The following is a 27951-nucleotide window of genomic DNA, read 5'->3' on the forward strand; positions in this document are numbered from 1 at the left end:
GTCCATGGACTGCCAAAGGCACCTATGACATTGATGTAGTTTAATCCTCTCATTTTAAAGAGGAGGAAACTGAGGCTCAGTGAGGGGGAGGGTATGACCATAGTATCACCATAGAAACAGGAATATGTCCAGCCAACGGGGAAGGAGGGAGCTTTCTAAGATTTTGTAACACACTGCCACCCAAGGCTGTGGCCGCCGTGAGCCTGCTGTGTTTTGTTCCTGGGCATGCTATTTGCTGTGGAAGAAGGAAATAGAGATCCCAGCTTCTTGCCCAATGTCACAGTGGGATTCCAGCTCTATGACTCCTGTGTGTCTGCCACCCGGGCTCTTGGAAGCACTCTGGGCCTTCTGTCTGGACAGCTCCTCCCAGTGCCCAACTTTGATTGCTACCCCCAGCACCGAATCCTGGGAATCATAGGTGGGATGACTTCCCCGGAATCGGAGGCCATGGCTCACCTGCTCCTTGTTTACCAAGTCCCTCAGGTGAGTGATATATGTAGAGACAAAATAGAGAATTCATGGCTAGTGAGAGGTGCCTGCTCTAGGGTGTTTCTTCTTTAAGACTAAAAACCCTTCTTTGTTCCCAGAGACCCTGGGCCCTTCCCACCCACAGCCAAGGCATGTGCACTCCAGGGTGCAATGGATGGGTGGTCACATAATGTGATTTGAGGAGTTCCAGGAAAAGGCAAAATAGCTTTCTGCTGGGTTTTCAATGATACCTGACATTTTACCATTAGAGATCCATTCCTTTGGGTTACAAACTATTAACCTGAAAATACTCCATGGAAGAATAACACATTGAAAGCATTTACCAAAAGCAATAATTTACATTTAAATCATACTTTTAGGATTATCAAGTGTTTTCCTCACAAAACCTTTGTGAGCTAAGTAGGAAAATGAATCTCATTTTACATGTTTCTAAACAATAGGCCCAGAATGTTTAAATGACTTGCCCAGTGCCACGGTATGGTTCTTTGGACTCCAAGGCCACTTGTCTTTCTACTCCATCACTAAGATGCCATGGGCAAGTAAGTCACTTAACATCTCTCAGTCTCACTTTCCTCATCTGTAAAATGGGTAGAGCAATGGCAGCTATTTCACAGGGTTGCTGTGAAGATAAAATGATAACATGAGCAAAATGCTTTATAATCTTTAAGCACTATTTACCTGTTAGCTATTATTATTAATAATATTTAAATAACATAGAATAGAATATTAATATTATTATTATTAACAAGCACTTTGTTGTTAATGGTTCCTTCGTTGACAGCTAGCTGGGAGGTGGGCAAATAGGGGGAAATCAGGAGAAGAGCTAATTTTAGAGCAAGCACAGCTAGCGTGTGAGCCCCTTTATTCCAGGTTCAACACTACTCAGGCTTATCTGGCTGCATTAAAGAACAGTGACTTTAAATTTCATTTTGTCCTTGAGAATCTTGGAACCTTTTACAATTACTTAGGATGACTGCCTACACTCTAGGATATTGCAGGGGCTATAATTCCCAGAATGCCCATCAGCAGAGTGAATTGGATAAGTTTCGGTTGGGAACATGAACCTAGTGGGGGTTGGCTCTGTGAAATAGCTGAAGCCAAGGATTTCACAATTAGTTATAGGAACATGCACTCTTAGGGATAAGAGCCAGGAGGCACCTGAGAGGTGATCACATCCAACTCCTGTATTTTTCAGAAGAGGAACAGAGAAGTGAAGTAATGCGCCCAAGGTCACATGGGTAGTAAGTAGGAGAGTTGCGTTTCAAGCCCAGATGCTAGACTCCACAATGAACTCTCCACACTGAGTATGGTCAGATTACCTTGAAGTTTCTCACATACTCAATGATGTCCTTCTACAATAAAATTCATGTTCTTCTATTTACTTTTTAAATCCTTTTACAGCCTAGACCCAAACCACCTTTAAATCAATCAGTCAATCAGCATTTTTTTTGAGGCAATTGGGGTTCAGTGACTTGCCCAGGGTCACACAGCTAGCGCGTGTCAAGTGTCTGAGGCCGAATTTGAACTCAGGTCCTCCTGACTCCAGGGCTGATGATCTACCCACTGTGCCACCTAGCTGCCCCCTATCAAAAAGCATTTATTAAGCATCAGCTGTGTTCTAAATACTGGAGTTGCCGATATAAAGAATGGAAAAATCCCTGTTCTCAGGAAGCAAACATTCTAAAGATGAGATAAGTACATAAGTATATGTATATATATATGTATGTATATATACATATATATACATTTATATATGTGTGTATATATATGTATACATGTATGTACATACATATATATATATATATATATATAAGAAACACAAAGAGGACAAATACAAATAAACCAGTTACATATATAGGGCAGCTAGGTGGTGCAATGGAAAGTGCGCTGGGCTTGGAGTCAGGAAGAGTCATCTTTGTGAGTTCATATCCAGCCTCAGACACTTACTAGCTGTGTGACACTGGGGAAGTCACTTAACCCTGCTTGCCTCAGTTCCCTCATCTGTAAAATGAGCTGGAGAAGGAAATGACAAACCACTTCAGTATCTTTGCCATGAAAACCCTAAATGGGGTCGTGGAGAATTGGACATGACTGAAATAACAACCAACAAAAGAAGATGAAGATTCAGTTCATGAATCAGAGAGGAAACTTGGTGTAATAAAAGGACGTTGCTACTTAGGACCTGTGTGCCCTTGGGCAAGTCATTTAATGACTTAGTTTCTCTTCAATGTCCAGATCAAGTTCTGCCCTTCTCAGGAGGCCTCAGTTAGTTTCCCATAGTCCTTAGTGTTCTACCCTCCAAAAATCACTTTGTGTTTGCTTTGTTCTCTTTCCAAATTTACTTACCTGTGCACATGCTGTTTGGCCCAAGTAAGCTTCTTATGGACAGGGTCTATATAATTTTTGTTTGTTTATCCCTTGTGTCTAGCACATACATAATAAAAGGCTTTTTGAACTGAATTTTCTTTTATCAAGAAATTGGGTGGTTCAAGTAACTTGCTTAAAGAAACATAGCATTAAAATGGTGAAGCCAGGCCCCAAACCTTGGTCTCCCGATTCACAATCCAATGTGTTTTCCACTGAATTAGTACAAATATCCCTAGGTTAATAAAGGTTCACCCCATACCTCATGCACATGCTCACATGAAGGGATAAAGCATTAATTATAGCACTTCAGGTTTTATTAATAAGGAAGAAATTAAGATGCATAATTGGTCTATCAAATCATACCAATGCCCATTCTGCTTTAGAGTAAGAGCAGCCTTGCTTGGCATCAACCCTGGTGCCAATGATCATTTCCCCCTGCCAACAGTCTTCTACATGGAACCTTCTTCTAAATATGACTTTGACCTATGACCTCCTTTCTCAGAGATGAAACCACCTTTATCAAACTGGCTGAAAAGATACCTGTGATTTCAGGTTACAGTGTAATCTTTCTAAGGGATAGTGGGTTCACCATTGACACATCCTTCTCTGAAATGGAAAAAAGTAGCCCTTTCCACTCCCATTTCCCTATGTTAACATATGTTATTGGGAATAGTTCTGTAGTATATAGAGCTCTACACTTGGCACCAGGAAGATATGGTTTGACTCCTGTCTCAGACACTTATTAGATGTGTGACTGTGAGAAAGTCACTTCATCTCTCTGAAGGGATGATAGCCCCTAAATCACAGGCTTTTTGTGAGGATCAAGTGAAATGATATGGTACCTAAAGTTCTTTGCAAACCTCAAAATTCTATGGCAAGGTTATGTGTTGTTATTGTGTTGTTACTTACTGTCATCCAGTCATGGTATTTTGTTCCTCATATATCTGTATTAGGCCCAGCCCAGTTGACGTAATTATAGAAGGTAAGAGTCACATAACAAACTAATAAATTGCTGCTGTGTTAAAAAAAATGCAAAGACATACTATACCATGTTTTATTCATTTACAAAAATGTGAAGAAATTTCCCTGATGGAATTAGAAGATCAGCTAGACAAAAGAAGGGCCATGCCTCTAGTGAACTTGAAAAATTTAATGCTGGCAGCCTAAGGAGAAGCTGAGACATTCAAGGCAGGCAGCAGTTTTGTGGAGTGTGACCCCTGTGTCTCTGTCAGAGGGGGAGGAGGGAGGACTTGCTCTTCCCCATCTCTTGTCTTCATCAGTCACGGTTCCTTGCAACAATTCTTTACTCTGTAGGAGACACTGCATCCAGTAGGGAGCGCAGTGAGACATGTGGGGCGGGGGGACGGTTAGGAAAAATCAGGAAGCAGCTCTAAGGAAGGTAATCTCTGTCAGCAGAGAAGAGAATTGACAAGACCTTTCTGTTTATCCCTAGCACTTAGCACAATGCCTGGCACATAGTAGATGCTTGTGAAATGTTTATTGACTGACTGAGCATAGATTTAAAAGAGAACTCTCCCTGGAAATGGTGAGTTGAGCTGCAGAGAGGAGCTAACTAGAGAGCCCAGAGGAGTGGCCCACATATTAAGGCTAGGGAGGAGCAGTTTGAGTACCTAATGAGAAGAGGAAGAACACTGGGACCCCACACTGTGGGAGGAATGAGTTTGCCTTGGCCGTGTCCCCCCTACATGTGTTCCCCAGTGCCATTATGCTCCAAATATGTGACCACCCTTCCCACGGGTACTGCGTGCATTTGTGAGATTGTGACCCAGATGTTTGTGTTAGGAATATTTAGCAGCTACTCTTCTTACCATGCCAGCTTAATAAAGGCCTTTGCTTGGACCTAATTGTGTCTACTAGGTGACTGTTGAGGGTTAATTTACTGGTCTGGGCTTGTGAGCTATAGCTTTAGGAAGGCAGACCCATAGAGTCTGTGGCCCCCACTTACAAACTTGTGAGTTCCCAGTGATAGTCCCAGAGTAGTGGGAGAGGGGACAGGACAGGGCATTCATGGGACAGTTGCTTAAATAATAATGCCTTCTATTTTTATTTTAGAACTTTTGGGTTTACAAAATGCTCTTTTCACAAACGCTAGGGGTTAGGTGGTACATATATTACTACTACTACTACTACTACTACTACTACTACTACTACTACTACTACTACTACTACTACTAATCTCAAGCATTCATGTAGTACTTTGAGGTTTACAAAGCATATAACACATATTACCTCATTTAAGTCACAGCAATCCTATGAGGCAGGTGCTATTATCCTTATTTTACAGATGAGGAAACAGGCTAAGACAAGTTAAGATGCTTGCCCATGATCATGTAGCTGTGTGATTGAGACACGATTTGAATACAGGACTTCTTGAGTCCAAGTTCAGAACTCTGTTCTTTCTGCCACCTAGCTCCCTCTATAGTTTATGCATGAAAGGTCAGTCAGCTTAAGTGAGAGGTTGAGAGTAAGGTTTGGTCCCCAGACAGCTGCTGGGAGGCCTCAAGAAATATCAAGCCAAGTTCTGGGTTTTTCAGGCCAGGAACATTTCACCCTTTTTCCTCCCCTAGATAAGTCATGGATCTCAACATCCCCAATTTTCTGACCACCACCGGTTCCCTTCCTTCCTCCGAACAGTCCCCAGCAGAGCCCACCAACCTCAGGCCATGGCCAAGATACTTCTCTACTTCAACTGGACCTGGGTGGGCCTGGTGGGCTCAGATAGTGGTGCCTTTGAGTGGCTGGATCAGGAATTCCGGAAGGCAATTGGAAAGAATGGAGGCTGTGTGAGCTTCTCAAAGAGGATCGATGGCCATGTCAACAATGTGGGTGATGTGGCTGATGCCATCCAAGACTCCACTGCCAAGGTGATCGTCTGTGACTGCTACCACATTCACTTCATTCTCCTTGCCAAAGCTCTTCAGAAGAAGAACATGACCAACAGGATCTGGCTCATGTCCACTTCTTTTTCACCAGACGCCTCAGTGTTGAGCAGGGAGGCCAGAGAGATGCTCAATGGGGGCCTGTTTCTGAGGATACACTCAGGACCAGTGCCTGGCCTTGAGCACTTCCTGTCTACTCTGCACCCAGCCAAGTACCCGGACAACCACCTGATAAAGTTGTTCTGGCAAGAGCTGTTGGGCTGCACCTGGCCTGGGCTAAAGGCTGGTGGTCCTCGAGCAGGATATGTTTCCCCTAACTGCACTGGGCTGGAGCAGCTGACACCTACCCATCTGTCTGTACTGAACCTGGATACTTAACTGCCACGTACCAAGCCTACCTGGCAGCCAAAGCTTTCCTGGTGGCCTATCAGAATCTGAGGGCCTGCTCTCCTGGGCAGGGACCATTTACTGGCAGCAGTTGTGCCAGGACAGGAGATGTCAGGCCATGGCAGGTGAGACAGAGACAAGGAATGCATGTCCCTATATCTTGCTCTATCTAGGATGGGATGAATACGCATGGGCACTGAATAGAATAAAGGAGGCTATGAGGAGCAAGGAAGTGGCAAAGGAGGTTGGGAGGGCTAAGAATCTTTTGGGTAAGTCTCATAAATCTCTTTGACCTTCAGTTTACTCATCTGTAAAATGAACAGCTTGGACTAGCTCTGTGATCTATGATCTATGAATGAAGGACAAAGAAGAGGTAGGAGAAATATCAGAATAAAAAGATTTGGCACAGAGCCAGTCACTGCTGCCATAAAAGGCAAAGCTAGAATAACCCTGGGAATGGGCAGACATATACCTCCTCTCCCACATTCAAATTTTTCAACCAATCAGAGAACCAGGCATGGAAGGGGCATATGTCAAAACCATCCCCAAGAGACTTTGGTAGAAAGTTCAATTATAAAGGTAAGCAATGATAGTGGTAAGAGCAAAGGGATTCTCAGGCTGGCAAGAGACTTGATTTTCTGGGGTTTTCAGTCTTTCCTGAGCCAGCTTCTTTAATCTTGTGGTGGAATGAGTGGTGAGGAGGTCTCTGAGGATCCTCTGTTCTTACTACCTCAGTATACTTAGCTTAAAAAGATACTACTTGAGGCAGCTAGGTAGTAGAGTGGATAGATAGTAGGGAAGATCTGAGTTGAAATAGGCCCTCAGACATTTATTAGTATTGTGTTGCTAGAAGTGAATTAACCTCCTGTCTTCCTCCATTTCATTAACTGTAAAATGGGGGTAAATAATAGTGCCTAACTTCCAGGATTGTTGTGAGGATCAAATGAAATAATATTTGTAAAGCACTTAACACAGTGGCATACAGTATGCACTCAATAAATGCTTGTTTCCCACTTTCCTCATTTCACTCTCACCATTTTCCTAACCTAAGCATGACTGCACAAAGCATTTACTTCTTCTGTATAAAACAGCTCTGAGAATAATATTAAGATAGAATCTGATGATTTTATCCTAAGGTACTGATACCCATACTATTCAGAGCCATTATTTATGGCCATTTCACCCCCTAAATAACCAATCAAAATTGGACTGATAGACAACCAAAAGAAATGGTTCTTGGGTGTTTGCTCTCCAAGGAGACCAAAAGTGTCCATATTTTTTTCTCTGACAATATCAGATGCTTAGGCAAGGTACATCTCGTATGAGTCCCCAAGTGACTTAAGGACTATTTCAGGAAACTTGAATATTAGCCTTGGGTGTGTGACTACTTACATTGTGATCTTGGCAAGTTACTTAATAAATATTTGTTGCTTCACCATATAGCAATATTCCCCTCTGCCCTGAAGAATCTTAAGTGGTTCTCCATGGCCTACAGGATAATCTACAAATTCCGCTGTTCGGTCTTGAAAACCCTTCATAACCTGGCTCTAGTCTGTCTCTCCCAGGCTTATTGCATATTACTGCCCAAAGCAGATTGTAAGCTCCTGGAGACAGGTAGTATCTCATTCTTGTGACCTGTGGTGGAGCCTTCCCAGCTTGTACTGGTCTGCTCAGCCACAGTTGGACACACTGTCCCTTGACCCCAACATAGTGATGTCATTTTGGTCCTCTTGAAGAACAGAGGACAACAACTGATCACCTCATTTTTGTATTTGTGCCCAGCACAGAAACTGGCACACAGAAGGCACCTCAGAAATGCTACTTGATTGACTCATTAATTGGGCAAGTCCTTTGACCTTTCTGAGTGTGTTTCCTCATCTTTAAAATGGTATAAGAATACCTCTAATGTTCTGTAGCAGGTGGGTGCTGAGAAGGTATTCTTAGGGGCATGAGGGGTCTTTTACATACAGAGTCAACCTGCCTGTTAATAGACCCCTACAGCATTCCAGCTAGAAGGCAACTTAGAGAGGAAACAGAGGTCTAAAGAGATAAGTAGCTGTTTTGCCTAAAGCACTCTGGGTGCTTTATGATGCAAGAAGTATGCTCCTTAGGCTCAAGGAACTTATGCTCTAGTAGGGGAAAAAAGCTCCAGACCAAGATAGAATTCTATGCTAAGCACCATAGTCAAGATACAAAGGTTAAATCTTGGCTTCTGGATCAATAGATCCAGGAAGGCTTCTTGGAAGAGATAACATTTGATAATAGCTGTTATGTAGGTAATTATTTTACGTGTGCAAACATTTAATGATTTTTATTTCATTTTATACTCACAACAGTCCTATGAGGTAGGCATTACTTCTCTCCATTTTCAAAAAGAGGAAACTGAGGCTTGGAGTAGTTAAATGATTAGTCCGTAGTCATACAGCTAAATAACATGAGTTAACATTTATATGAAACTTAAGGTTTGGAAATCACTTTACACATGTTATCTCATTTCTTCCTCCCCGTGACACTATGAGGGAGGTGCTATTATCATCACCCCCAATTTACAGATAAGGAAACTGAGGCTTAGAGAGGTTAAGTGATTTGCTCAGAGGCATCCAGCTAGTGAGTATCTGAAGCTAGATTCAAATTCATTTCTTCCCAATTCCAAGTTCAGAATGCTATCCATTACTCCACCTAGCTGTCTGTCAAAATAAGTGTCAGAAATCGGATCTGAACCCAGATTTGCTCCTGACTCCAGATCCAGCACACTTTTCACTATGCTTTATTTGTTCTTTGTTTGTTTTATTATTTTATTAGTATTTTTAGGCAGTTGGGGTTAAGTAACTTGCCCAGAGTCACACAGCTAGTGAGTGTTATGTGTCTGAGGCTGGGTTTGAATTCAGGTCCTCCTGACTCCAGGGCTGGTGCCCTGCCACCCAGCTGCCCCTCTTTATTTCAGTTTAGCCTTAAATGATGAGTTGGGTTTCAAATGGTGGGCACTGGGGACCTTGGAAATAGAGTATATTAAAAGGGAAGGGAGAATCCTAAGCTAAATCAATCAATCTATTTATTAAGCTTTGTATGGAGGCCATATAAGAAGACCGGAAAAATGATCTATGAGAAAAATGTGGCCAGCCCTGAGTGCCAGGTTGGAATGGTTCTAAAATGAGAACTATGGGTTTGATAATCTGCAAGGTACACATGTCTGCATGTCTATGAGGTAAAAATGTACTTTAGTTGAGGGGCTGCTAATCCTTTGAGATCTAAAAAAAATGTGAAAGAGTCAAATCGTCCCCTTGTTCTTCTCTTCGTTATTGCTTTCATTACAGTTATGACTGTATCACACGGGGAAAGCAGTGGAAAGATCACTGGTTCCAGACTCAGAGGGTCTAGTCCAAATCTCACCTTTCTCTCCACTGGCATACTTTTGGGCAAGTCACAACCCCAATGGGCCTCAGTTTTCTCTTTTGTAAAATGAAGCGTTTGGATTAGATGACCTCCGGAGTCCCTTTCAACTTTAGATCTATAGTTCTATTATTAACAGTATGAATAATACTTCTCTTTGACTCTACTTCTAGGGATTCCATCCCATAGGGGGATCAAAGGGCAATTTGAAGCCTAGTCTACATATCTATATATTTTAGAGGACTTTGAAACATAATACATTAGAACTGAGAGGGACATTAAAATTGCTATCTGTCTTTCATTTTCTTTTTTTTTTTTTGCTTTTAGGCAATTGGGGTCAAGTGACTTGCCCAGGGTCACACAGCTAGTAAGTGTCAAGTGTTTGGTCTGAGGCCGGATTTGAACTCAGGTCCTCCTGACTTCAGGGCCGGTGCTCTACCCACTGCACCACCTAGCTGCCCCTTCTGTCTTTCATTTTCGAAGAGGAACAATGATACCACAGGGTGATCTCTTGACTCATGGGTGAATTGGATTTAAGTGAGGCAAAGTTGTGCAAAGTCACCAGCTTCCTCTCTTCCTGAGACATCAGAGTCCAGCAGCAGGGCAAAAGTCAAATCAAAAGGACTTCGGATTCTCTAGTCCAGGGGTTCTTAACCTTTGTTTTGTGTATCCTTGGACCCCTTTGGCAGGCTGGTGAAGCCTCCTGGCCCTGTCTCAGATGAAGGTCTCTGAATGACTAAAACAAATTGGGACATGGATTATATTGAATACAGTAATAAAAAGATTTTGAAAACAAGTTCACAGATCCCAAGTTAAGAATCCCTTGTCTAATTCAGCCTCCAATATTTATGGATATGAAATCTGAGAATGAGATGGATATTGATGTTTTTCCATTATCTAGAAAACAGAGACTCTTTGATCAAGTCTAAGCCAGGGCAAAATCCTGAAGGAGGTGTAGGTTGTCTTTGGCATTCTCTCATCTCTTCTTTCTTCCCCATCTCTCTGTTTTTGTCATTTTCTGTCTAATCTCCCCTTCTTCCACTCCACCCAGATTTCTAAGCACTCAGTACTCTTTTTCTGTTCCTTGATTGTATGTAAAGAGTTCTATTATCACAGAGAAGTGGTGTAGTGGAAATAATATTGAATTTGCAATCTGAAGATGTGACCGCTTTGAGGCAGTATGGAGTATCAGAATGATGGCCAAATGTAGAGTCAGAAGACCTGTGTTCAATTTTCAGTTTTTCTACTTTCTATCTGAGTGACCTTGGGCAAATCCTTTCCTTTCTCTGTGTCTCAGTTTCATCATCTGTAAAATAATGGATTGAACTAGATAAGCTACAGCTTTGAATCTATGGACCATGGATGTTCCCAAGGTAGTACTCCAAGCTTTGGTTTTCTCCCTCCTTCTACTTTCAACTGCACTTCCCTTCTTTGTCTTTTTTCTCTTGAGGTCCTAATAGATAATCAAATTTCTAATTCTAGCTAAAGTAGTAGTGGCTAACTTTAATTACCTCAACTTCTTAGAAGCATCTGCATTTCTAAAAAAGCCTCTAGGAGAAATGATACCTTAATTTATTTCTTCTAGAGGTCTTTAAGAGGACCCCAGCATCTTTAATACTGAAATGTCAGGTACTGTAGCAGGTGGGTGATGGCAAGTGTTTTTAGGGCTGTAGAAGCACTTTCATATAATAAAGCCAACTTGCCCATTGATGGAACGTTATAATACTAAAGCTAGAAGACATCTTTGAGATCATTTAGTACAAACACCTCCATCTTTGGGTACCTTCTTACAGGATGTTTTTAAGGAAAGACTCTTCTTTTTCTTATGTTTCCTTATACAAAGGCAGTGATCTTTAGAGTTGGAAGAATAGAAGATCAGGGAGTTGAATCCCAAGATAATTGAGGAGATGTTTAGGGAGCTCCTAACTTCCCTCAATGGGTTAAAATCATTAGGCCTGGATAAACTCTATTCCAGAGTGCTAAGAGACCTGGGAGAAATGATTTTTGAAACTACCAATGATCTCTGAAATATTGTGAAATGTGGAAGTAAATGCCACAGATCTGGAAGGAAGGCAAATACTGTCATTTTAAAAAAAGTACATGGAAGAATCTGAATTCAGCAAAACAGCAAAAAATTTCTGACAAAATTCCATACCCTTCTATTAAATGGATTGTTTGGGATAATTCAGAAAGGGAAGGAGTAATCACTAAAACTCGGGGTAACTATCACAATAGTTAATATCAAACTAACTTCATTTCCTTTATCAACAGGGCTATGAGGCTGGCAAAGTAGGGGAAGGATGAAGACATGGACTTGGGGGATTCTGGCAGAGCATTTCAGGATAGATGGATGGGGCAGATGATAGGATAATGAGATGGGTTTAGATGTGAGGAGACACAATAGCTGTGAGAAAATGTTTGCAGTCTGGTCAGTTGGTGATGAATAGCTAGAGATGGAACAGATTAGGGCTGCATGTATAGATTTGGGAGGTTTTATACAAATATGAATGATTGCATATACATATATGTACAGATACAAACATGCATATATGTAAACAACAAAAGACCACGTGTGTATATGTCTAAATTTGTTTATGTATATGTATATATACACACATTTCCTTTCTTTTTGTCTCTTAATTAGAGTTTGAAGATAAGTAAGTGAGAAGGAATAATGGAGAGGGAAAATTGTGGGAGGAAATGGGAAGGAATGAAAAAAAAATGTTGACCTTGCAAAGAGTAGAGGAATCTCTTATTCAGAGACTGATGCAAAGGAGAAGAGAATGCAAGCCAAAATGAAGAGGATTGGAGGTGTTGAGTAAAAAGAAGAGGGAACTGAAAATGGACAGCCTCTACTTTCTCAGTGAAATAGGAGGTAAAAGTCCATTGCTCTGAGCCAAGGATTGGGAATGGTGTAGGTGAAATTAAGGAGAGAAGGGAAGGTTTGGAATGATTCTAGTTTTTTGTGTGTGTGTGTGTGTGTGTGTGTGTGTGTGTGTGTGTGCGTGCGTGTGTGTGTGTAATAGGTAGTCACCTGGACAATACTAATTAGAAGATTGCCATGTAATAGTGAGGGATCATTTGAGATTAGATAACAAATTTTGGTTGACCTGGTCAGGACAATTGTATAACTTTTTCTATGACTAGATTACTTCAAATGTCCCTTTAAGCTCTCATGATCTATGAAGATATAATTTTGAACTTCCCCAAGGAGAGTTGCTGAACTGTCCCCAGGGATAGTGGATTTCTCCTCAATGGAATTGTTTAAATCAAGGAAACCATTTACTAGATATGCTTTCGAGATGACTCTTGTTTGGGTGTGGGCTGGATTTGATGACTTTTATTGGGGGGGGGGTGCTTCCAGTTCTGAATTTTCATGATTTTATGAGTCCTAGCCTAGCTACTTACTATGTGGATGATCTTGGGCTCATAACTTAATTTCTTTAAGCCTCAGCTACCCTTTCTCTATAAGGAGGGACTTGAGCAAGAAGCTTTTAAAAGTCCTTTCTGCCCCTCAATCTATGGCTCTCTGATCTTTCGATCTGAGCACCTGGGTATACCAGGTAGAATTAATGGAACAGTCCTGGAGAAACCCACTGGGCATAGCCAAGATATATGAGCATATTTACTACGAATGCAGTGTAAGTGTCCTTGGACTCTCTCTTTGTCTTTCTACTTGTGTTTTTGCCTCAGCTTTTGCAATATCTAAGGTCTGTTCACTTCACTACTCAAGCCCAGGAAGAGATCTTCTTTACTGAGGAAGGGGAGATCCCAGCAATTTTTGATGTTGTAAGCATATACCTTGCTCCTGACCACACTTTGCGGACCACCAAGGTTGGACACTTAGACTTCAGGGAACCTTCAGGGAAAGAGCTGGTGATAAACAGTAGCATCATCATTTGGGCAGAGGGTCCTGGGAAGGTGAGAACTAGAAACCACCCCCTTCCTCCTGCTCCCCTTCAGTAGCAGTGCCAACTAACCAGAGGAAAGAAGTAACTATGAATCCAGTCATTACATCCCAATTCCAACTATGTCTAGCTGAAATTTCCACCATTAGTGAGAACTCAGAAAAGTACAGATTTGGGGTCCAGCTTTCCAAGGGTAAAAAACTCCTGCTAATGACTGATTTTACAGATGCTGTTAGCTCTTCTCTAAACTTTACTTAGCTCTCTTTTTTTCTGTCTGTCTATGAGTAGGCTCCTCTTTCAGTCTGTAGTAAAACATGTCCTTTGGGAACCCGGAAGTCAGCCATCCAGGGGCAACCAAGCTGCTGCTTCCAGTGTCTACACTGTCCAAAGGGAGAAATAGCCTATATACCAGGTAAGCAAGACAGGAGAAGGGTGGCACCAGTTTTACCCCAAGCAGCTAGTGGAGCTAGATTCGAGGTAAGAGCATTGTGCAACTTGCCAGAGAAATAAGTGGGTTGGAAGTGAGAGGAGTCAGACAGGAGAAATGGAAAAGAACAATGCTAGTAACTTCTGATTGGAAGAATATGTAGGATATGAAGAGATCAGTTCTCAGAATTTCACAGTTGGAAGGGCCCTAGTAGACTTCTAGTCTGGTCCATACTTAAATTTTTTTACAACATAGCTGAAAAGTCATTACTCGGCCATTTCTCAAAGGTTTCCTTCCGACAAGTATAAAAAATCTAGTTCAAAGTGAGCCAAAGAACAATTGGAAGGCTTTAATTCAAATCTAGCTTCTACTTTGAACTAGTATAATAGAAAGTTGGGAACCATAGCTGAAACGTGGCATGGTATAATCAGGATCCAAAAAGATCTCAATAGGATGGAATGGTGGGTTGGAATTGTCAAGTCACAAAGCATTTATTAAGTGCTTACTATGTGCTAACCCCCTGTGCAAAGTTAATAAGGGGAAGTGCTTTAAAATAATAATAGCTAATAATATTTACTATGTGCCAAGCATGGGGCTAAATGGGTGTTACTATCATCCTCATTTTAGAGATGAGGAAACTGAGGCAAACAAGTATGTGACCTGCCCAGGGTCACATAGCTAGAAAGGATCTGAGGCCAGATTTGAACCCTGGACTCCAAGCCCAGATCTCTATCCACTGTGCCACCTAGCCATCTCAAGTACAGAACTTGGGTCCAAAAGACCAACTGAAAAGCACAGGATAGGAAAGATAATGTGCAAAGGTAGTTCATGTTAAAAAGACCTAGAAGTTTTAGTGGACCAGGTGGGCAAAGGCAGCAAGCATTATTAAGTGCTTTCTATGTGTCAGGCAATGTGACTACCGAGCGCAGTGTCCTGTGGTAGCCAAAAAGCTAATAGGAACCAAGGTTGCTTTAACAAAAGTAAATTTTTATAACATGAGAACCTGGGGTAGTTATGAATCCCTGTGGTCCCTGCTGCTTGGGAGGTTGAAGCTAGGGGATTGCTTGAGTTCAGGAGTTCAGAGCTGCAGTAAGACCAAGATGCCACACCAAAGTCAGCACCAATATAGCAAACCCCAGAAGTGGAAGAAAAACTAGCCCAGGTTAGGAGAATGGAGCAGGTTAAAGCTTCCATGATGATCAGTATTGGGATTAGACCTGGACTACAGGCATAATAAGAACCAGCAGGGCCATATGGCAGCCAAGAAAATCTGATAAGAATGTACACTGATTTCATATCAATATAGTATCAAGAGGAAGGGAAGATTTACTTGACTAAGGAAAAGTTCTCCCAGTTTGAAAAGTCTCTCTCCTCTCACTTCCTTTATTTGACTCATCACCCAAAATCTCTTTCAGACAGTGCCAGTTGTCTGAAGTGCCCAGAGGACCAATGGCCAAACACTGGAAAGGATCAGTGCATCCCCAAGATTCTTGACTTCCTCTCCTACAAGGAACCCCTCGGCATGGCATTAGCCACCTGTACATCCTTTCTCTTTCTCCTTGCCCTGACCATCCTTGGCATCTTCATATGGCATCACCACATTCCCATAGTCAGAGCCAACAACCAAAAACTGAGTTATATCCTCCTTTGCTCCTTGGCATTATGTTTCCTCTGCCCATTCATGTTCATTGGCCACCCAGTATCCCTGACCTGTGCCCTGCGCCAGGCAGCTTTTGGGATTATCTTCACAGTCTGTGTGTCCACCACTCTGGCCAAGACCATCACTGTTGTTTCTGCCTTCAGGGCCACTAGACCAGGTGTCAGACTCAGGAAATGGCAGGACCAGGTCTCCCCAATGCCATCCTTATTGCTGTTCATTGGTCCAGGTTGCTTTATGTATGTTCTGGGTCATAGGCTGGCCTCCAGTGCCCATGAACTCTACAGAAGCAGGACCCAAAGTCACCATGCTGTGTGGTGCAGGGTCCTCAGAGCTCTTCTATGCTATGCTGAGCTACTTGGGCTTCCTAGCTCTGGTCAGTCTGGTGGTGGCCTTCCTAGCCCGTCAACTGCCTGACACCTTCAATGAAGCCAAGCACATCACTCTCAGCATGTTGGTCTTCTCATGTGTTTGGATCTCCTTCATCCCAGCCCACCTGAGTGCTCAGGGCAAAGACACTGTGGCTGTGGAGATCTTTGCCATTTTGGCATCTGGGACAGGCCTGATGGTCTGTGTATTCTTCCCTAAGTGCTATATCATCCTCCTCCGGCCTGAGAAGAACTCAAGGGATCAGATGATGGGCAAGCGTCATTTCAAGAAATGAAATCCAAAGCAGTCCTTCCATTTTCCTCATTCTAGAGGGGAGGAGGGATTCTCAGCACTTCCTAGCTCTCTCCAAGCCATCTTCATGCCATGAAAGGGCCAGTATCTCATTTAAGCTCTTGCTACCTGGCTGTCATTCATATATACTACGAATTTTCTCTCCCAGACTGGAACATTTCCCCTTTACTTTTATGCTGATCCAAATCCTACCGGTCCTTCACGGTCAATTCAAATATTTCCTCCAACTATTGTTTAGTCATTCAGTCATGTCTTACTCTATACGACTCTTAGACTTTTGTCCATGGGGTTTTCTTGCAAAGAAACTGGAGTGGTTTGCCATTTCATTCTCCATATTTTCCCATTTTACAGATGAAAAACTAAGTCAAATAGGGGTTAAGTGAATTTCCTAAGGTCACGCAGTTAGTAAATGTCTGAAGTGACATTTTAACTCAGATCTTCCAGACTCCCGGCCCTGTGCTCTATCCACTGCATCACCTACTGTCTTCCCTGGCCACTTAAATGTCCACTGATCACTTCCATACCTTTTATTAGCATCAACTATGGTACTTAGATATTCTCCAATAGTTACATGTATGCTAGTATTATTGCAGATGTCTTCTGTGTCTTCATCCATTCAAAACTATAGATCTTGAACCTCCATGCCTATACTTTTACTAGTCAGCCAGAGGACACAACTAGTTCAAAAGAAAGGCATTTATTTAGTGAAACAGTAGAGTAAGAGGAGAAGAAATCGAATACTGCTCCCTGACCTTGGGGCAAATATGCACACCATCCGTTTGTGGACATCGAAGTGGAGACTATGTATTGTAGGGATGCACATTTGAAGGGGCAACCCATGGCCACAATGCTATGGGGCCTTCAATAGCTCCTGGTGATACATTGTACTGTTCACACAGGGCCTGCTCCTCTCTAGAAATGGCATCTCCATTTGTATTGTAATTTCTGAGAGTCTCTTTACCCCTAGCATCTGGCTTCATGTCTTTGTAACATCTGTTGGAAATTGTGGCTCCTACTTGCTATAGCAACTAAAAAGCCTCTCTTCGTAAGGCTGTCAGTTTTTTTTAATCATAGTTAAGGCTAGGAACCAATATTTCCATGCAAGGGGCCAAAAGGCAGGCAGATTTTTCCCTGGATATGATCACTGTATTTTTTACTCACTTTCTCCAACTTGCACAATCACTATTTCCACCCTAAGACCTTTTCTAACTTAGCATTGGAAAGTTCTTGAAATTCCCATGAGTTCCTGCTTGCCAGTTTGCATTCCCTTTCAAACCAGCCCAGGTACCATTTCCTGATAAACTTCAAATGACCCCAAGTATCTGAAGTGCTATGGCTTTCTTGTCTGCCTGCCTCCCCCACCCCCCAAATCCTCAAAGTCTGCCATGCAAATGAATGGGTAGGAGAAGACAAAAACCTCAAAGTATCACCATCTACTTCAAGCCCTTTGTTCCAAATTTCTGCCTTTCATTTGAAAGTGTGTCCAGAAACAAATCTCCCAGGCTTTGAACCTCCTGGCACTGGGGTTTTTTTTTTTGTTGTTGTTTAGAAAAAACAATTCCCATTTATGTCGCAATTTAAGTTTTACAATGTGTTTTGCTCATAACATCTCTGTTAAGTAGAGCATTTCGTTATAGTTACACTCACTTTGTAGATGAGAAAACTGAGACAGACAGGTCTGGGGTTCAAAGTCATCTCTCCTGACTCTAAATCAAGTGCTCTTTCTTTTTTCTTCCTTCTTTCTCCTCTCCCTTCCCCTCCCTTCCCCTCCCCTCTTCTTCCCTTCTTACCCCCCTTCCTCCTTTCTTCCTTCTCCTTATGAATGTTTTTGGAAGTAGGTATAGTGGGAAACACATAGTGTTGGAGGCTGAACACATGGGTTCGTTACTTGGTGCCACCACTTAGTGATTTTCGGCCAATCACTGCTGCTTTGAGCTTGTCTCCTATCTGTGAAATGAAATGAATCGTAATCGTGCTCCCTGCCTCCTGGGATGATCAGATGTGATGAGTGTATGATATAATTATGTGAAACATTTTGTAAAGCTTAAAGTGCTAGATGAATATTCATTGGATCTTCCCCTTTACTGGTTCCAGCCCTGTCTCTACTGCTGCACAACAGGGCTTCCCTACGATATGATAGACTTTAAATGGAAGGAAGGTTTCCCCTCAGAGATGGGGAAGGAGTGAGTGCATCTAATAAATCTGAATTCATAGTATCATAGGCTGATAAATCTGAAGTTAGAAGGGACTTTAAAGGACGTCTAACTACCCCTACCCACCCCATTTTACACATAAGGAAACCAAGAGGAATAGATGGTAAGTGATTTGCCTGGGTCAGGCAACTAACAATTGGCTGGGACAAGATTTGAAAAGATGTCTTGCTGACTGCAATGTCAGCATTCTGTCCATTAGGGCGGGCTGCCTGTTCCCAAAGGATTAAAGGTTCAGGCTCTGGCTTAAATGACACACTTAGATTACAATAGTGCTGTTTTACCAAGATCATCAAAGGATATAAGAACATTAAATTGGACCCAAAGCAGCTTGAGTTGTACGTAGTTCTCCTTGTCTTTCTCAGTGCCTCACAAAGACTCATCCTATAGGTTCTTATAGCAACAAACTGTATGAATAGTGAGGGTGTCCCTAGGTCAGAGGAATAACCACTTCCTCCCTTGCTTGCTTATATCCTCTAAAATGCTTTGTGCTGTAACCTGGGATTCAGGGGAATCGTTCATCAAAATGGGCTGCATGTGACTTGGGGCTACATGTCTCTGAATGTCCCCCTTCTTCTATTTTGTGAGCTTTCTGTTTGGGACTGCCATTCAAACTTGTTTTCATGATCTGACCTAATTATTACTACGATGACTGCCTTCACTCTAGTTCAATGCACAGCAATTAAGACTTCGTGTGGTGGAAAAGCATATGTGTGCATGATTACAGACGTCTCTATCTGTATCCCCATCTATTCAACCTCAGGAAAGTTTTAGTGAGAATCTAGAGGGCCAGTGAAATAAAGACTGGTAATCCCTGGAATGAAACTGACTCTGCATCCTTTATCCAAGGCTACTTATTGGTGAGAGCTTTCTGCTGGGGTCACTGACAGTGGTCACTGATTAAGAAGAGTCCGATGTTATATTTCTTGAAGTATTGGGCAATGTATTAGTCATTGACTAGGGGCAAAATTGTATTGTGTGGAGTGGTGTCTAGTTTCCCTTCTCACACCTTGCAGGAGGCCTTGGGGAGAGGTAGGGAGTAATCTCTCTCCTTTATTTTTAGTATTTTATTTTTCCCAGTTACATGTAAAAACAATTTTAAACATTTATTTTTAAAACTTTGAGTTCCAAATTCTCTCCCTTCCTCTCTCCCCACCTCACCTTATTGAGAAGGCAAGCAATTTGATATAGGTTATACATGCGTAGTCATGCAAAACATTTCCATAATAGTCATATTGTGAAAGAAAACATAGGCCAAAAGAAAACCTCAAAAAATAAAGTTTAAAAAAATATGCTTCAATCTTTATTCAAACACCATCAGTTCTTTCTCTGGGGATGGATAGCATTTTTCATCATTAACTCTTCAGAGCTGTCTTGTAACATTGGCTTGCTGAGAATAGGTAAGCCATTCACAGCTCATCATCTTACATTATTGCTGTTACTTTGTGCACAGCACATTTCCCTTTGTATCAGCTCGTATAACTCTTTCTAAGTTTTTCTGAGAGTGTCCTGCTCATCATATCTTATAGCACAATGCTATTTCATCATAATCACATACCACAATTTGTTCAGCCATTCCCCAATTGATGGTCATCCCCTCAGTTTCCAATTCTTTGCTCCTAGAAAAGAGCTACTGTAAATATTTTTGTACATATATGTCCTTTTCCTTTTTAAAAAATCTCTTCTGGGATGCAGACCTAGTAGTGGCATTGTTAGGTCAAAGGGTATGATACTTTTATACCCCTTTGGGCATAGTTCCAAATTGCTCTATAGTGTGGTTGAATCAATTCACAACTCCACCAACAATGCATTAATGTCTCATTTTCCCCACATAGTCTCCACAATTTGTCATTTTCTTTTTTTGTCCTACTAGCCAATCTAATAGGTATGGGTAGTATCTCAGAATTGTTTTAATTTGCATTTCTCCAATCAGTAGTGAGTTAGAGGATTTTCCAATGGCTATAGATAGCTTTAATTATTTCATCTGAAAAGAAAGTAATCTCTTGTTGTGAGGTTAGTATAAATTTCATTACACATTTCACTCAATTTTATCACATAGGTGCTACAGAGGGTTAAAATAGCTAATTCAGCTAAAAGATGGTTGTCATAGAGCAGACGGAAGAGAGATGTCTTGCCTGCAGGAGATGGTCTCTGAAAATTCCTCTGACATCATGTCACCCTGTGGCCTATCTGGTAATGAAGTTCTCTGTCCTTAATAAGAATGGTCCTAGAATGATGGATATAGTAGATTGTTAGCCCATACTTAGAACCTTTCCATCTTGGTGCATTTTGCCAGAACTTGTCCTCTGTTAACATAGCCTTGAAGAAGGTTGTCAGAATCTGTCTCGGTGGAGAAGTAAAAATCATGCTTACTACAGTAGTCAAGGAATTGATGTCATAAGTGAGAGACAACTTGGCAAGATCCAGCTCAAATCCAAGGGCAAGAGGTCTGATAAAGCACTTAGTAGCTTAAGGAAAACTGTGAAGTTTGTTTTTTCCATTCTCTCCCCAGCCTTCACTTGGTAGGGTTTATAAACATTTTAAGGATTGGTGACTAGTTATCTGTGAACTCAGATAGAATAGAAAATAAAGAGGAAGGAAGAGTAATGAATGAATATTAATCGAAACTTTTAAGAAAGAAAGAAACAGAATCCAGAAGGAGGAAGGCTGATCATAAAATGTATGATAATAACCTCAAAGCTTACTGCCTATGTATGTGAAAGGAGAACTGTCCTTAAACTGTATCAGGGAGCTTTTGGGAGTGTGACATGAGAAGAGCCAGTTGGGGTTGTACCTGCATATATAATAGGAAAAGAAAGTATGAACAGTCCTGCGTGGCATCTGAGAGGTTGAGTAGGATTCTGAATATATTAGGAATTCTCTATTCCCATGATCAGGTTGAGTTACATGGGATGTTCTTCCTTTGCAATACCCTGCAACCTGATTCCCTAGAAGAGGTAGCGGAGGGAAGCCAAATGAATGTGAATTCAAAGGACAAAGATGGTAATAATAAAACTCTTCTGTTGCCAGGTATAGTGATGTTCATGACCGAAGTTATTGACAGGGTACACGGTTCTGTAGAATAAGTGGTGCCATTAAAACCCTGATATGATGTGCTTTACAAGATAAGCCATAAAGTGGATAATTGAGAGTTGGCTGCATCTGGATGTCGGCGCGTCAGCTCATTATAGGGTGATGACAAACCTTGAGTCATCATGGAATTTAGCCGCCTCACCTTAAAGACTGAACATACAAGTAATTATGTATAATAAATGATGATTATCTTGCTTGACCTAACCTAAGTAACAAGTCATTCAAACCTCAGAAAGGAACTTGGATGCAGGGCCTGCCATAGGGCTGATGGTTTAGGGTAGCATTCAGGGTAAATTGTGCTGAATGCACCTCCTCTCTCAAACTGACTTATCCCAGACTCAGCATCTCTATTCAGGTGAAAGAGGGATAGGATCTCACCAAACTGAACTCACATTCATGTGCTCTGTGTTGCACATTAATCAGCCTTACTCACTGGCTCCCAGTCAAGATATTTCTTCTTTTGCCTCCATGGCTTTGCTTAGGCTGTCCTCTGGGCATAGAATGCACTTCCTGTTTTGTCTATGCCGCTTGGAAGTTAGTTTCCTCCCAGTCTCAACTCATGCCACCTCTTCTCAGATGCCTTTTATGGTCTCTCCAGTTGTTTCTGCTCCCCTCCGATTGTATTCGTTTTGCCTCTTAATAGATATATCTCTGTGCATATTCTTTTGTCTCAATAGAACACAAGCTCCTTTAGGGAAGGGAATGTTATTTTTTTTTTTAACTCTGTATTCTTAGTGACTGAGACAGTGTGTGCTTAATAAACTTTTTGAATGAATGAAGTAATGAATGCTTTTCTACATTAGTAGGGGATATCATAATAATACCTTACATATGGATAGCACATATGTTAGCATTTATTAAGTGCTTTTTTATACGTAGTTCATTCATTTCTCCCAACAAATCTATGAGGTAGACAGGGAAAGTATTCATTTCTCAACATTTCAGATAAATGAACAGGATCAAAGAGATGAGATGACTTTCCCAAGATCAGGCAGCCAGGACTCCAATGGGATCTCCAGCTCCAAGTCCTTTTGATGGTATAGGGGTTCGTGGGTGTCTATGTTTGTTTGAATCTTGAGTTTCTTTAAGCACCATATTGGGGACTCCTCTTCTCTCATTGGCCAACCACACACCTCACTTCCCCAATGTCTTCCCAGTGCCATATATATGGGCTTCATAATTAGAGACACCCAGAGTTATCACCTTGGTTTACCATAGTATCCTAGGGACAGCTTTCTTGGAGGAGACATTTCTTGTGATTATTCTTCTCAGGGCTCCCTTTACCTTACTGTTCCTTAGGGTGTAGATCAGTGGGTTAAGAAGAGGAGTACCTAGGGTGTATACCAGTGAAAGCAACTGGTCCTGCTTGGGTGAGTAGCTGGAGTTTGGACGAAGGTACATGAACATGCAGCAGCCATACTGTAGCAGGACCACCATGAGGTGGGAGGAGCAGGTAGAAAAGGCTCGCCGGCGGCCTGATGTTGAGTGGATGCCCAATATGGCAATAGCAATGAGGGCATAGGAAATAGCAATAAGGAGGAAGGGGAAGGCAATGGCTAGTGTGCCTGCCACCAGCACTGAGAGCTCATGGAGGCGGCTGTGGGTACAGGTCAGGCGCATCACAGGGGGCACATCACAGAAGAAATGTTCAATGTCTCTGGAATGGCAAAAAGGCAAATGGAAGATGAAGGCCACCAGCTGCAGGGATAGGATGAAGCCTATGGCCATGGAAGTCACCACCAGGTTGAAACAGAACTTGGAGTCACGATCAAGGGATACTGTAGTGGATAGCAGATTGCCACGTAGCGATCATAGGCCATGATGGCCAATAGGAAGCAGTCAGTGCTACCCAGCCCAATGAAGAACAGCATCTGGGTGGCACAACCCAGCAATGTGATGGCCTTATGCCTCTTCATGGTGTTGACTAGGATGGGGGGGACCACTGTTGAGGTGTACCAGATCTCCACAATAGAGAGGCTGCCTAGTAGGTAGTACATAGGTGTGTGGAGGCGGGCTTCCATCTGAATGGCAGCCACAATAAGGATGTTTCCTGTGAGGATCATGGTTGTAAACCAGAGTGATCCCCAAGAAAACCGAGACCTGCAGCTCTGGGTGTGTAGGATAAGCTAGGAATACAAACTCTGTTGATAACGATTGGTTCACCCAAGTCATTGAGGTACTGAGGTCCCCTGTATGGCAAGAGATAAAAGGATAGAAGAAAGAATCAATCTGTGAATATATAGGAATATCTTGTCCATCACAGCAGCAGGTCTGCTCTAATCAGAGCTTGAGATTGGGAGAGAGAATGTGCTATAGTGGAAAGAGTGCTAGATTTGGATGCAGGACTGGGGGCTCAAATCCCACCTATAAGACGTTAGTTTTATGATCCTTCCAATCATTGAGCATTTCTGAGCCTGTTTCTTAATCTGTAAATGTAGGTTAATAATACATTACCTTCCGATATCATAGGATTGTGGTAAAGATCAGTAAAACCCTTTTCAAACTTTAACACATGATAGATGATTTTGCTGGTGATAGTGATAGGAAATAGAAGAAGAATGTGAGACAACTTGGTTCAAGGGGAAAAATCCACTTGATTTGGTGTTAGATGACTGGTAGTTATTTCAGATGTTGTAAAGGTAATTCTTGAATAGTAAAGAGTCAGATTAGGTGGCCTCTGCCCTATAAAATGGGAGATATTATTACCCCAGTGATCCTGGGACTGGCATTGGTCATGGAGGATACCATTTTAAGTATGGAGAAACTGAAGCATAGACTGGAATGGAACTCCGACCATGGTTTAGAATGATAGTCTAAGACATGGAAGAAGCCAGAAGTCCCTACTACCAGCTCATGACTCGTTCCTTACACCAAGCCCTGGAAACCATCAGATACCTGGGTAGTTAAAGAATTAGAGTTTCGGGAGATGCTAACAAAGACAGAGCACTGGATGAACAGAACAGTTAAGTGATGAGGGCTTTATTTTTGGTTCTGCTACTAATAAGCGTGACCTTATGTGATCCTTAGACAATCTCAATACCTTTTGTCTCTCCATTTGCAAAACGAATCAGGTTGGATTAGATGATTTGAAATGTCTCTTCCAACTTTCCCATTCTCTGACCCTGTAGCATCTCCTTACCTCACAAGTGTGTGAGTGCTGTAGCTCCCAGCTCTTCAGTTATATCTGCAACCAAGCCATCAGACCGCATATCTGATGGGGAGTGCTCATATCTTTCCAGGGGATAGATCAAGGAGGAGGCATCTATAACTTGGAAAGCCTATTCAACAGGGATGGACATTTATATAACCCTATTGAACAAAGCTTCAATTCTTCATGCGTCAGAACCCAGGCAGAAATAAATGGTAATGGGTCTTAGGGTCCTGCCTCCTCAGTCCCATCTCCCAGAGGTGAATAGTGCAGTGAAAGCTAGTCTCCCCTGAGGCTTTATTGGGAGGTAATTAGCCCACAGTAGATCTGTCTCTCCACTTGGGATCTCTGTGTCTCTGGAAGATGTAGAAGACATCTCTGGAGAAGCGAAAGAAGCCGCTAAACACTTTCATGGCCATGTCATCATGGATTGTGCTCAAGGTTGAAGGTTCAAGTACGTTGAGAGGAATATTAGGAAAATCTCTAATGGAGGCAGCTTAACTACCCCTCCTTAGTTCTCCACTTCATAATTATATACCAACCAAAGTAATAACTAAGAGCAAGCAGATGAATGCTTATAAAAATCTGAATATGAAATTCCCAGATTAACTGAGCAAGAAGCAGAAAATTTAAATAACCCAATTTCAGATGCCTCACAGAACATAGTTTTGCACCCTTCTTGTGCACTTTTTATGAAATGTTTTATATTACAACTATCTGGGCTTAAATCTTATCCCCGTACTAGACTACAGACTCCATGAGGGAGACAGGAATGTCTTACTTAGACTCTTCTTTTATCAGGCACAGTGAAATATCCCTAGCAGCTAGCACCTGGGCAATGTAAATTGCCTTGAAGCTTAGATAAACATCAGGGAGGCACTTAGTAATATTGGAGGCAGAGTGGGGCTCATGAACTTTGTTTTGTATTTCCACTGTCAGGGCAAAATGTCCCTGTTATCCTTATATTAATAGTCATCCTCATAATTTTAATTTGAGAATTTACAATTTTTTTCACTGTGGAGAGCCCTTTCACTGTCATAGATTGCAGCGCTTCCATAACCTAGTGTTTCCTAGAATTGTAGCAGCTGGTGATGAATCTCCATAGACTTTTCTAGGATGATCTGGGTAACACACAATCTATCACTATCCCTATATGTGAAACTTTTACAGCTTAGTAGGACCTGCCAAAGTTTCCATTCTGTTGACTGAGCTTTTGAGGACCAAGGATCACATTCATGTAACAAGGAGGAATCATGGTAAAGATTTTGCTGGGAGACTAATGGGCAATTAAAAACATAAAAAAAGAAATTAATTAATGGAATACTTGGAGAATGGAGTCTTGTAGTTTAGGAAAGCGACATAGTGGAAAGACCATTGTATGCCAAATTAGAAAGAAGTGTATTTGAGTCCTGGCAGCAAGGAGTCAGGGAAAAATGAACACCCTAACTTGACAAGTATATCTCCCCCTTAAACCTCTACCCCCTGGCTACTCCATTAAACCCAAATCATATTGTTGAGTCCCAGAATTCAGCTTCTATTTATTCCCTCAGGATCCTGAAAGTCTGGGGCTTTCTGCTACTATTATCCATGAGCCCCCACCAGTATGTTTCTCATTGATTAGAAGATAGCCAACTAGATTTCAAACAACTTTTAGAAAAGGGTATTTATAACATGGCACAGCAAGGACATTAGTTATAAACAACATCCCCCTAATTGGAGGTATATTACCACCTTGTACACAGAAGATCCTTGGAAGAAACGGGCTCACACTTAGAAAGCACATGTGCCCGAAGGGAAATTCATATCTCCTGGTCACTTGAAGCTCTTTTTTTCCTCCTTCTTTTTGGAAACCTCATGGAATTCCCTTTGGTTTCTTTCTTCTGGGCTTGGAGAGGGCGGTCCGTTTGGATAGTTTATTTCTGGTCTGCTCTAAGTAGAGACACACTCTGCCATCAGCCACAGCAGCTTTGGGGAATTCTGCTACTGATACCAATGGGACCTCCAGGTTTGACCCTTCAAAGGTCACAGTGTCAGAACACAGTGAATTCTCTCTCTGGATATTTGATTCCTTCTCTTTGGAGACCTTCTTTTTGGCCATGGAATGTCTCATGGTATTCACAGCTGGGAAGAGGGAGAGGAGAGACAGAGAGAGAGACAGAGAGAGAGAGAGGGGGGGGGGGGAGAGAGAGAGAGAGAGAGAGAGAGAGAGAGAGAGAGAGAGAGAGAGAGAAGAAGAGAGAGAGAGAGAGAGAGAGAGAGAGACAGAGAGAGAGAAGAGAGAGAGAGAGAAGAGAGAGAAGACAGAGAGAGAGAGAGAGAGAGAGAGAGAGAGAGGAGAGAGAGAGAGAGAGAGAGAGAGAAACAGACAGACAGACAGACAGAGAGACAGACAGACAGAGAAAGAGAGACAGAAAGAGAGAGAGAGAGAGAGAGAGAGAGAGAGAGAGAGAGAGAGCAAGAGCTACTTTCTCATCTTTCCAAAAGTAGTTTCCTTTTAAGCTTTGCTCAAATTGGTATTACTATCTCCTAAAATGAAGTGCTATATCCTTCTTGGTTGGATTGACTCCAAACTGCTTGCTGGCTTTATATGTAGTCTAAGAAGCATTATTAGTTCTATTTAAATAGTCAGAAGATATTTCCTGTGCTGTATCATCAGCTACTCATTGAATAACTCCAAATATTTAATTTCTCTAAATTGGTTAGGTGCTGGATCAGAACTTAGTTTACACATTTGACTGGTTGAATCAAGCTATCCATACCAGTTGGGGTGCAGGCATGTTCAGGGAGGATTAGCACTTCTGGTGTAAGGGATTGCTGAGCCCTTTTCAGGGCTGCTCATCTACCTTTCACTCAACTCTCACCTGTGGCTCTGAGAAGCAGTAGCATACACAGTTGACACATCTTGTCAGACAGGCTAAACCAGATTGAGAGTAATCAATAGACCACAAACCCATTGGTGAATCAGAGGAGTGTCTACCTCAAGCATGTGAAGACTTCCTCCTGTGGAATGGGTAGATGAGAACATTTTGTTCCAACGGCCATGAAGGCAGCTGAAGTAGGCCTTGCAGAGCACTTAGAGCTTGGCCAGACATGATGGCACCAAGGTCATCCACTGCATTTGTGCATCCCAGGCCATTGCCAATCATCCTGACTTTTGCCTTGCTGTTTGACTTTGACTCTGGAAGAGAGGCTGACAACTTTGTGCAACTCTGTCTCACTTAAATCCAATTCATCCATGAATCAAGAGATCACTCTGTTATGTCATTGGTCATCTTTGAAAATTAAGGGGACAGC

General features: G+C 42.0%; 2 protein-coding genes across 2 annotated transcripts; one reads left to right on the forward strand and one right to left on the reverse strand.

The window, feature by feature from the left end:
* Positions 1–225: 225 nt before the first annotated feature.
* LOC110200676 (extracellular calcium-sensing receptor-like) lies at positions 226–16189 on the forward strand. The gene is given in 8 exon segments (XM_020976066.1): positions 226–483; positions 5445–6126; positions 6129–6268; positions 13227–13454; positions 13730–13853; positions 15284–15703; positions 15706–15735; positions 15738–16189. Coding segments are annotated over 8 exon segments (2334 nt in total).
* Positions 16190–22718: 6529 nt separating this feature from the next.
* On the reverse strand, positions 22719–23681 carry LOC110200779 (olfactory receptor 10W1-like). Its single transcript, XM_020976180.1, is given in 3 exon segments — positions 22719–23269; positions 23272–23572; positions 23574–23681. Coding segments are annotated over 3 exon segments (960 nt in total).
* Positions 23682–27951: the final 4270 nt, after the last annotated feature.

The sequence above is a fragment of the Phascolarctos cinereus genome, unplaced genomic scaffold (assembly GCF_003287225.1).
Source record: "Phascolarctos cinereus isolate Bilbo 61053 unplaced genomic scaffold, phaCin_HiC Scaffold_9;HRSCAF=440, whole genome shotgun sequence".
Taxonomy (NCBI): Eukaryota; Metazoa; Chordata; class Mammalia; order Diprotodontia; family Phascolarctidae; genus Phascolarctos; species Phascolarctos cinereus.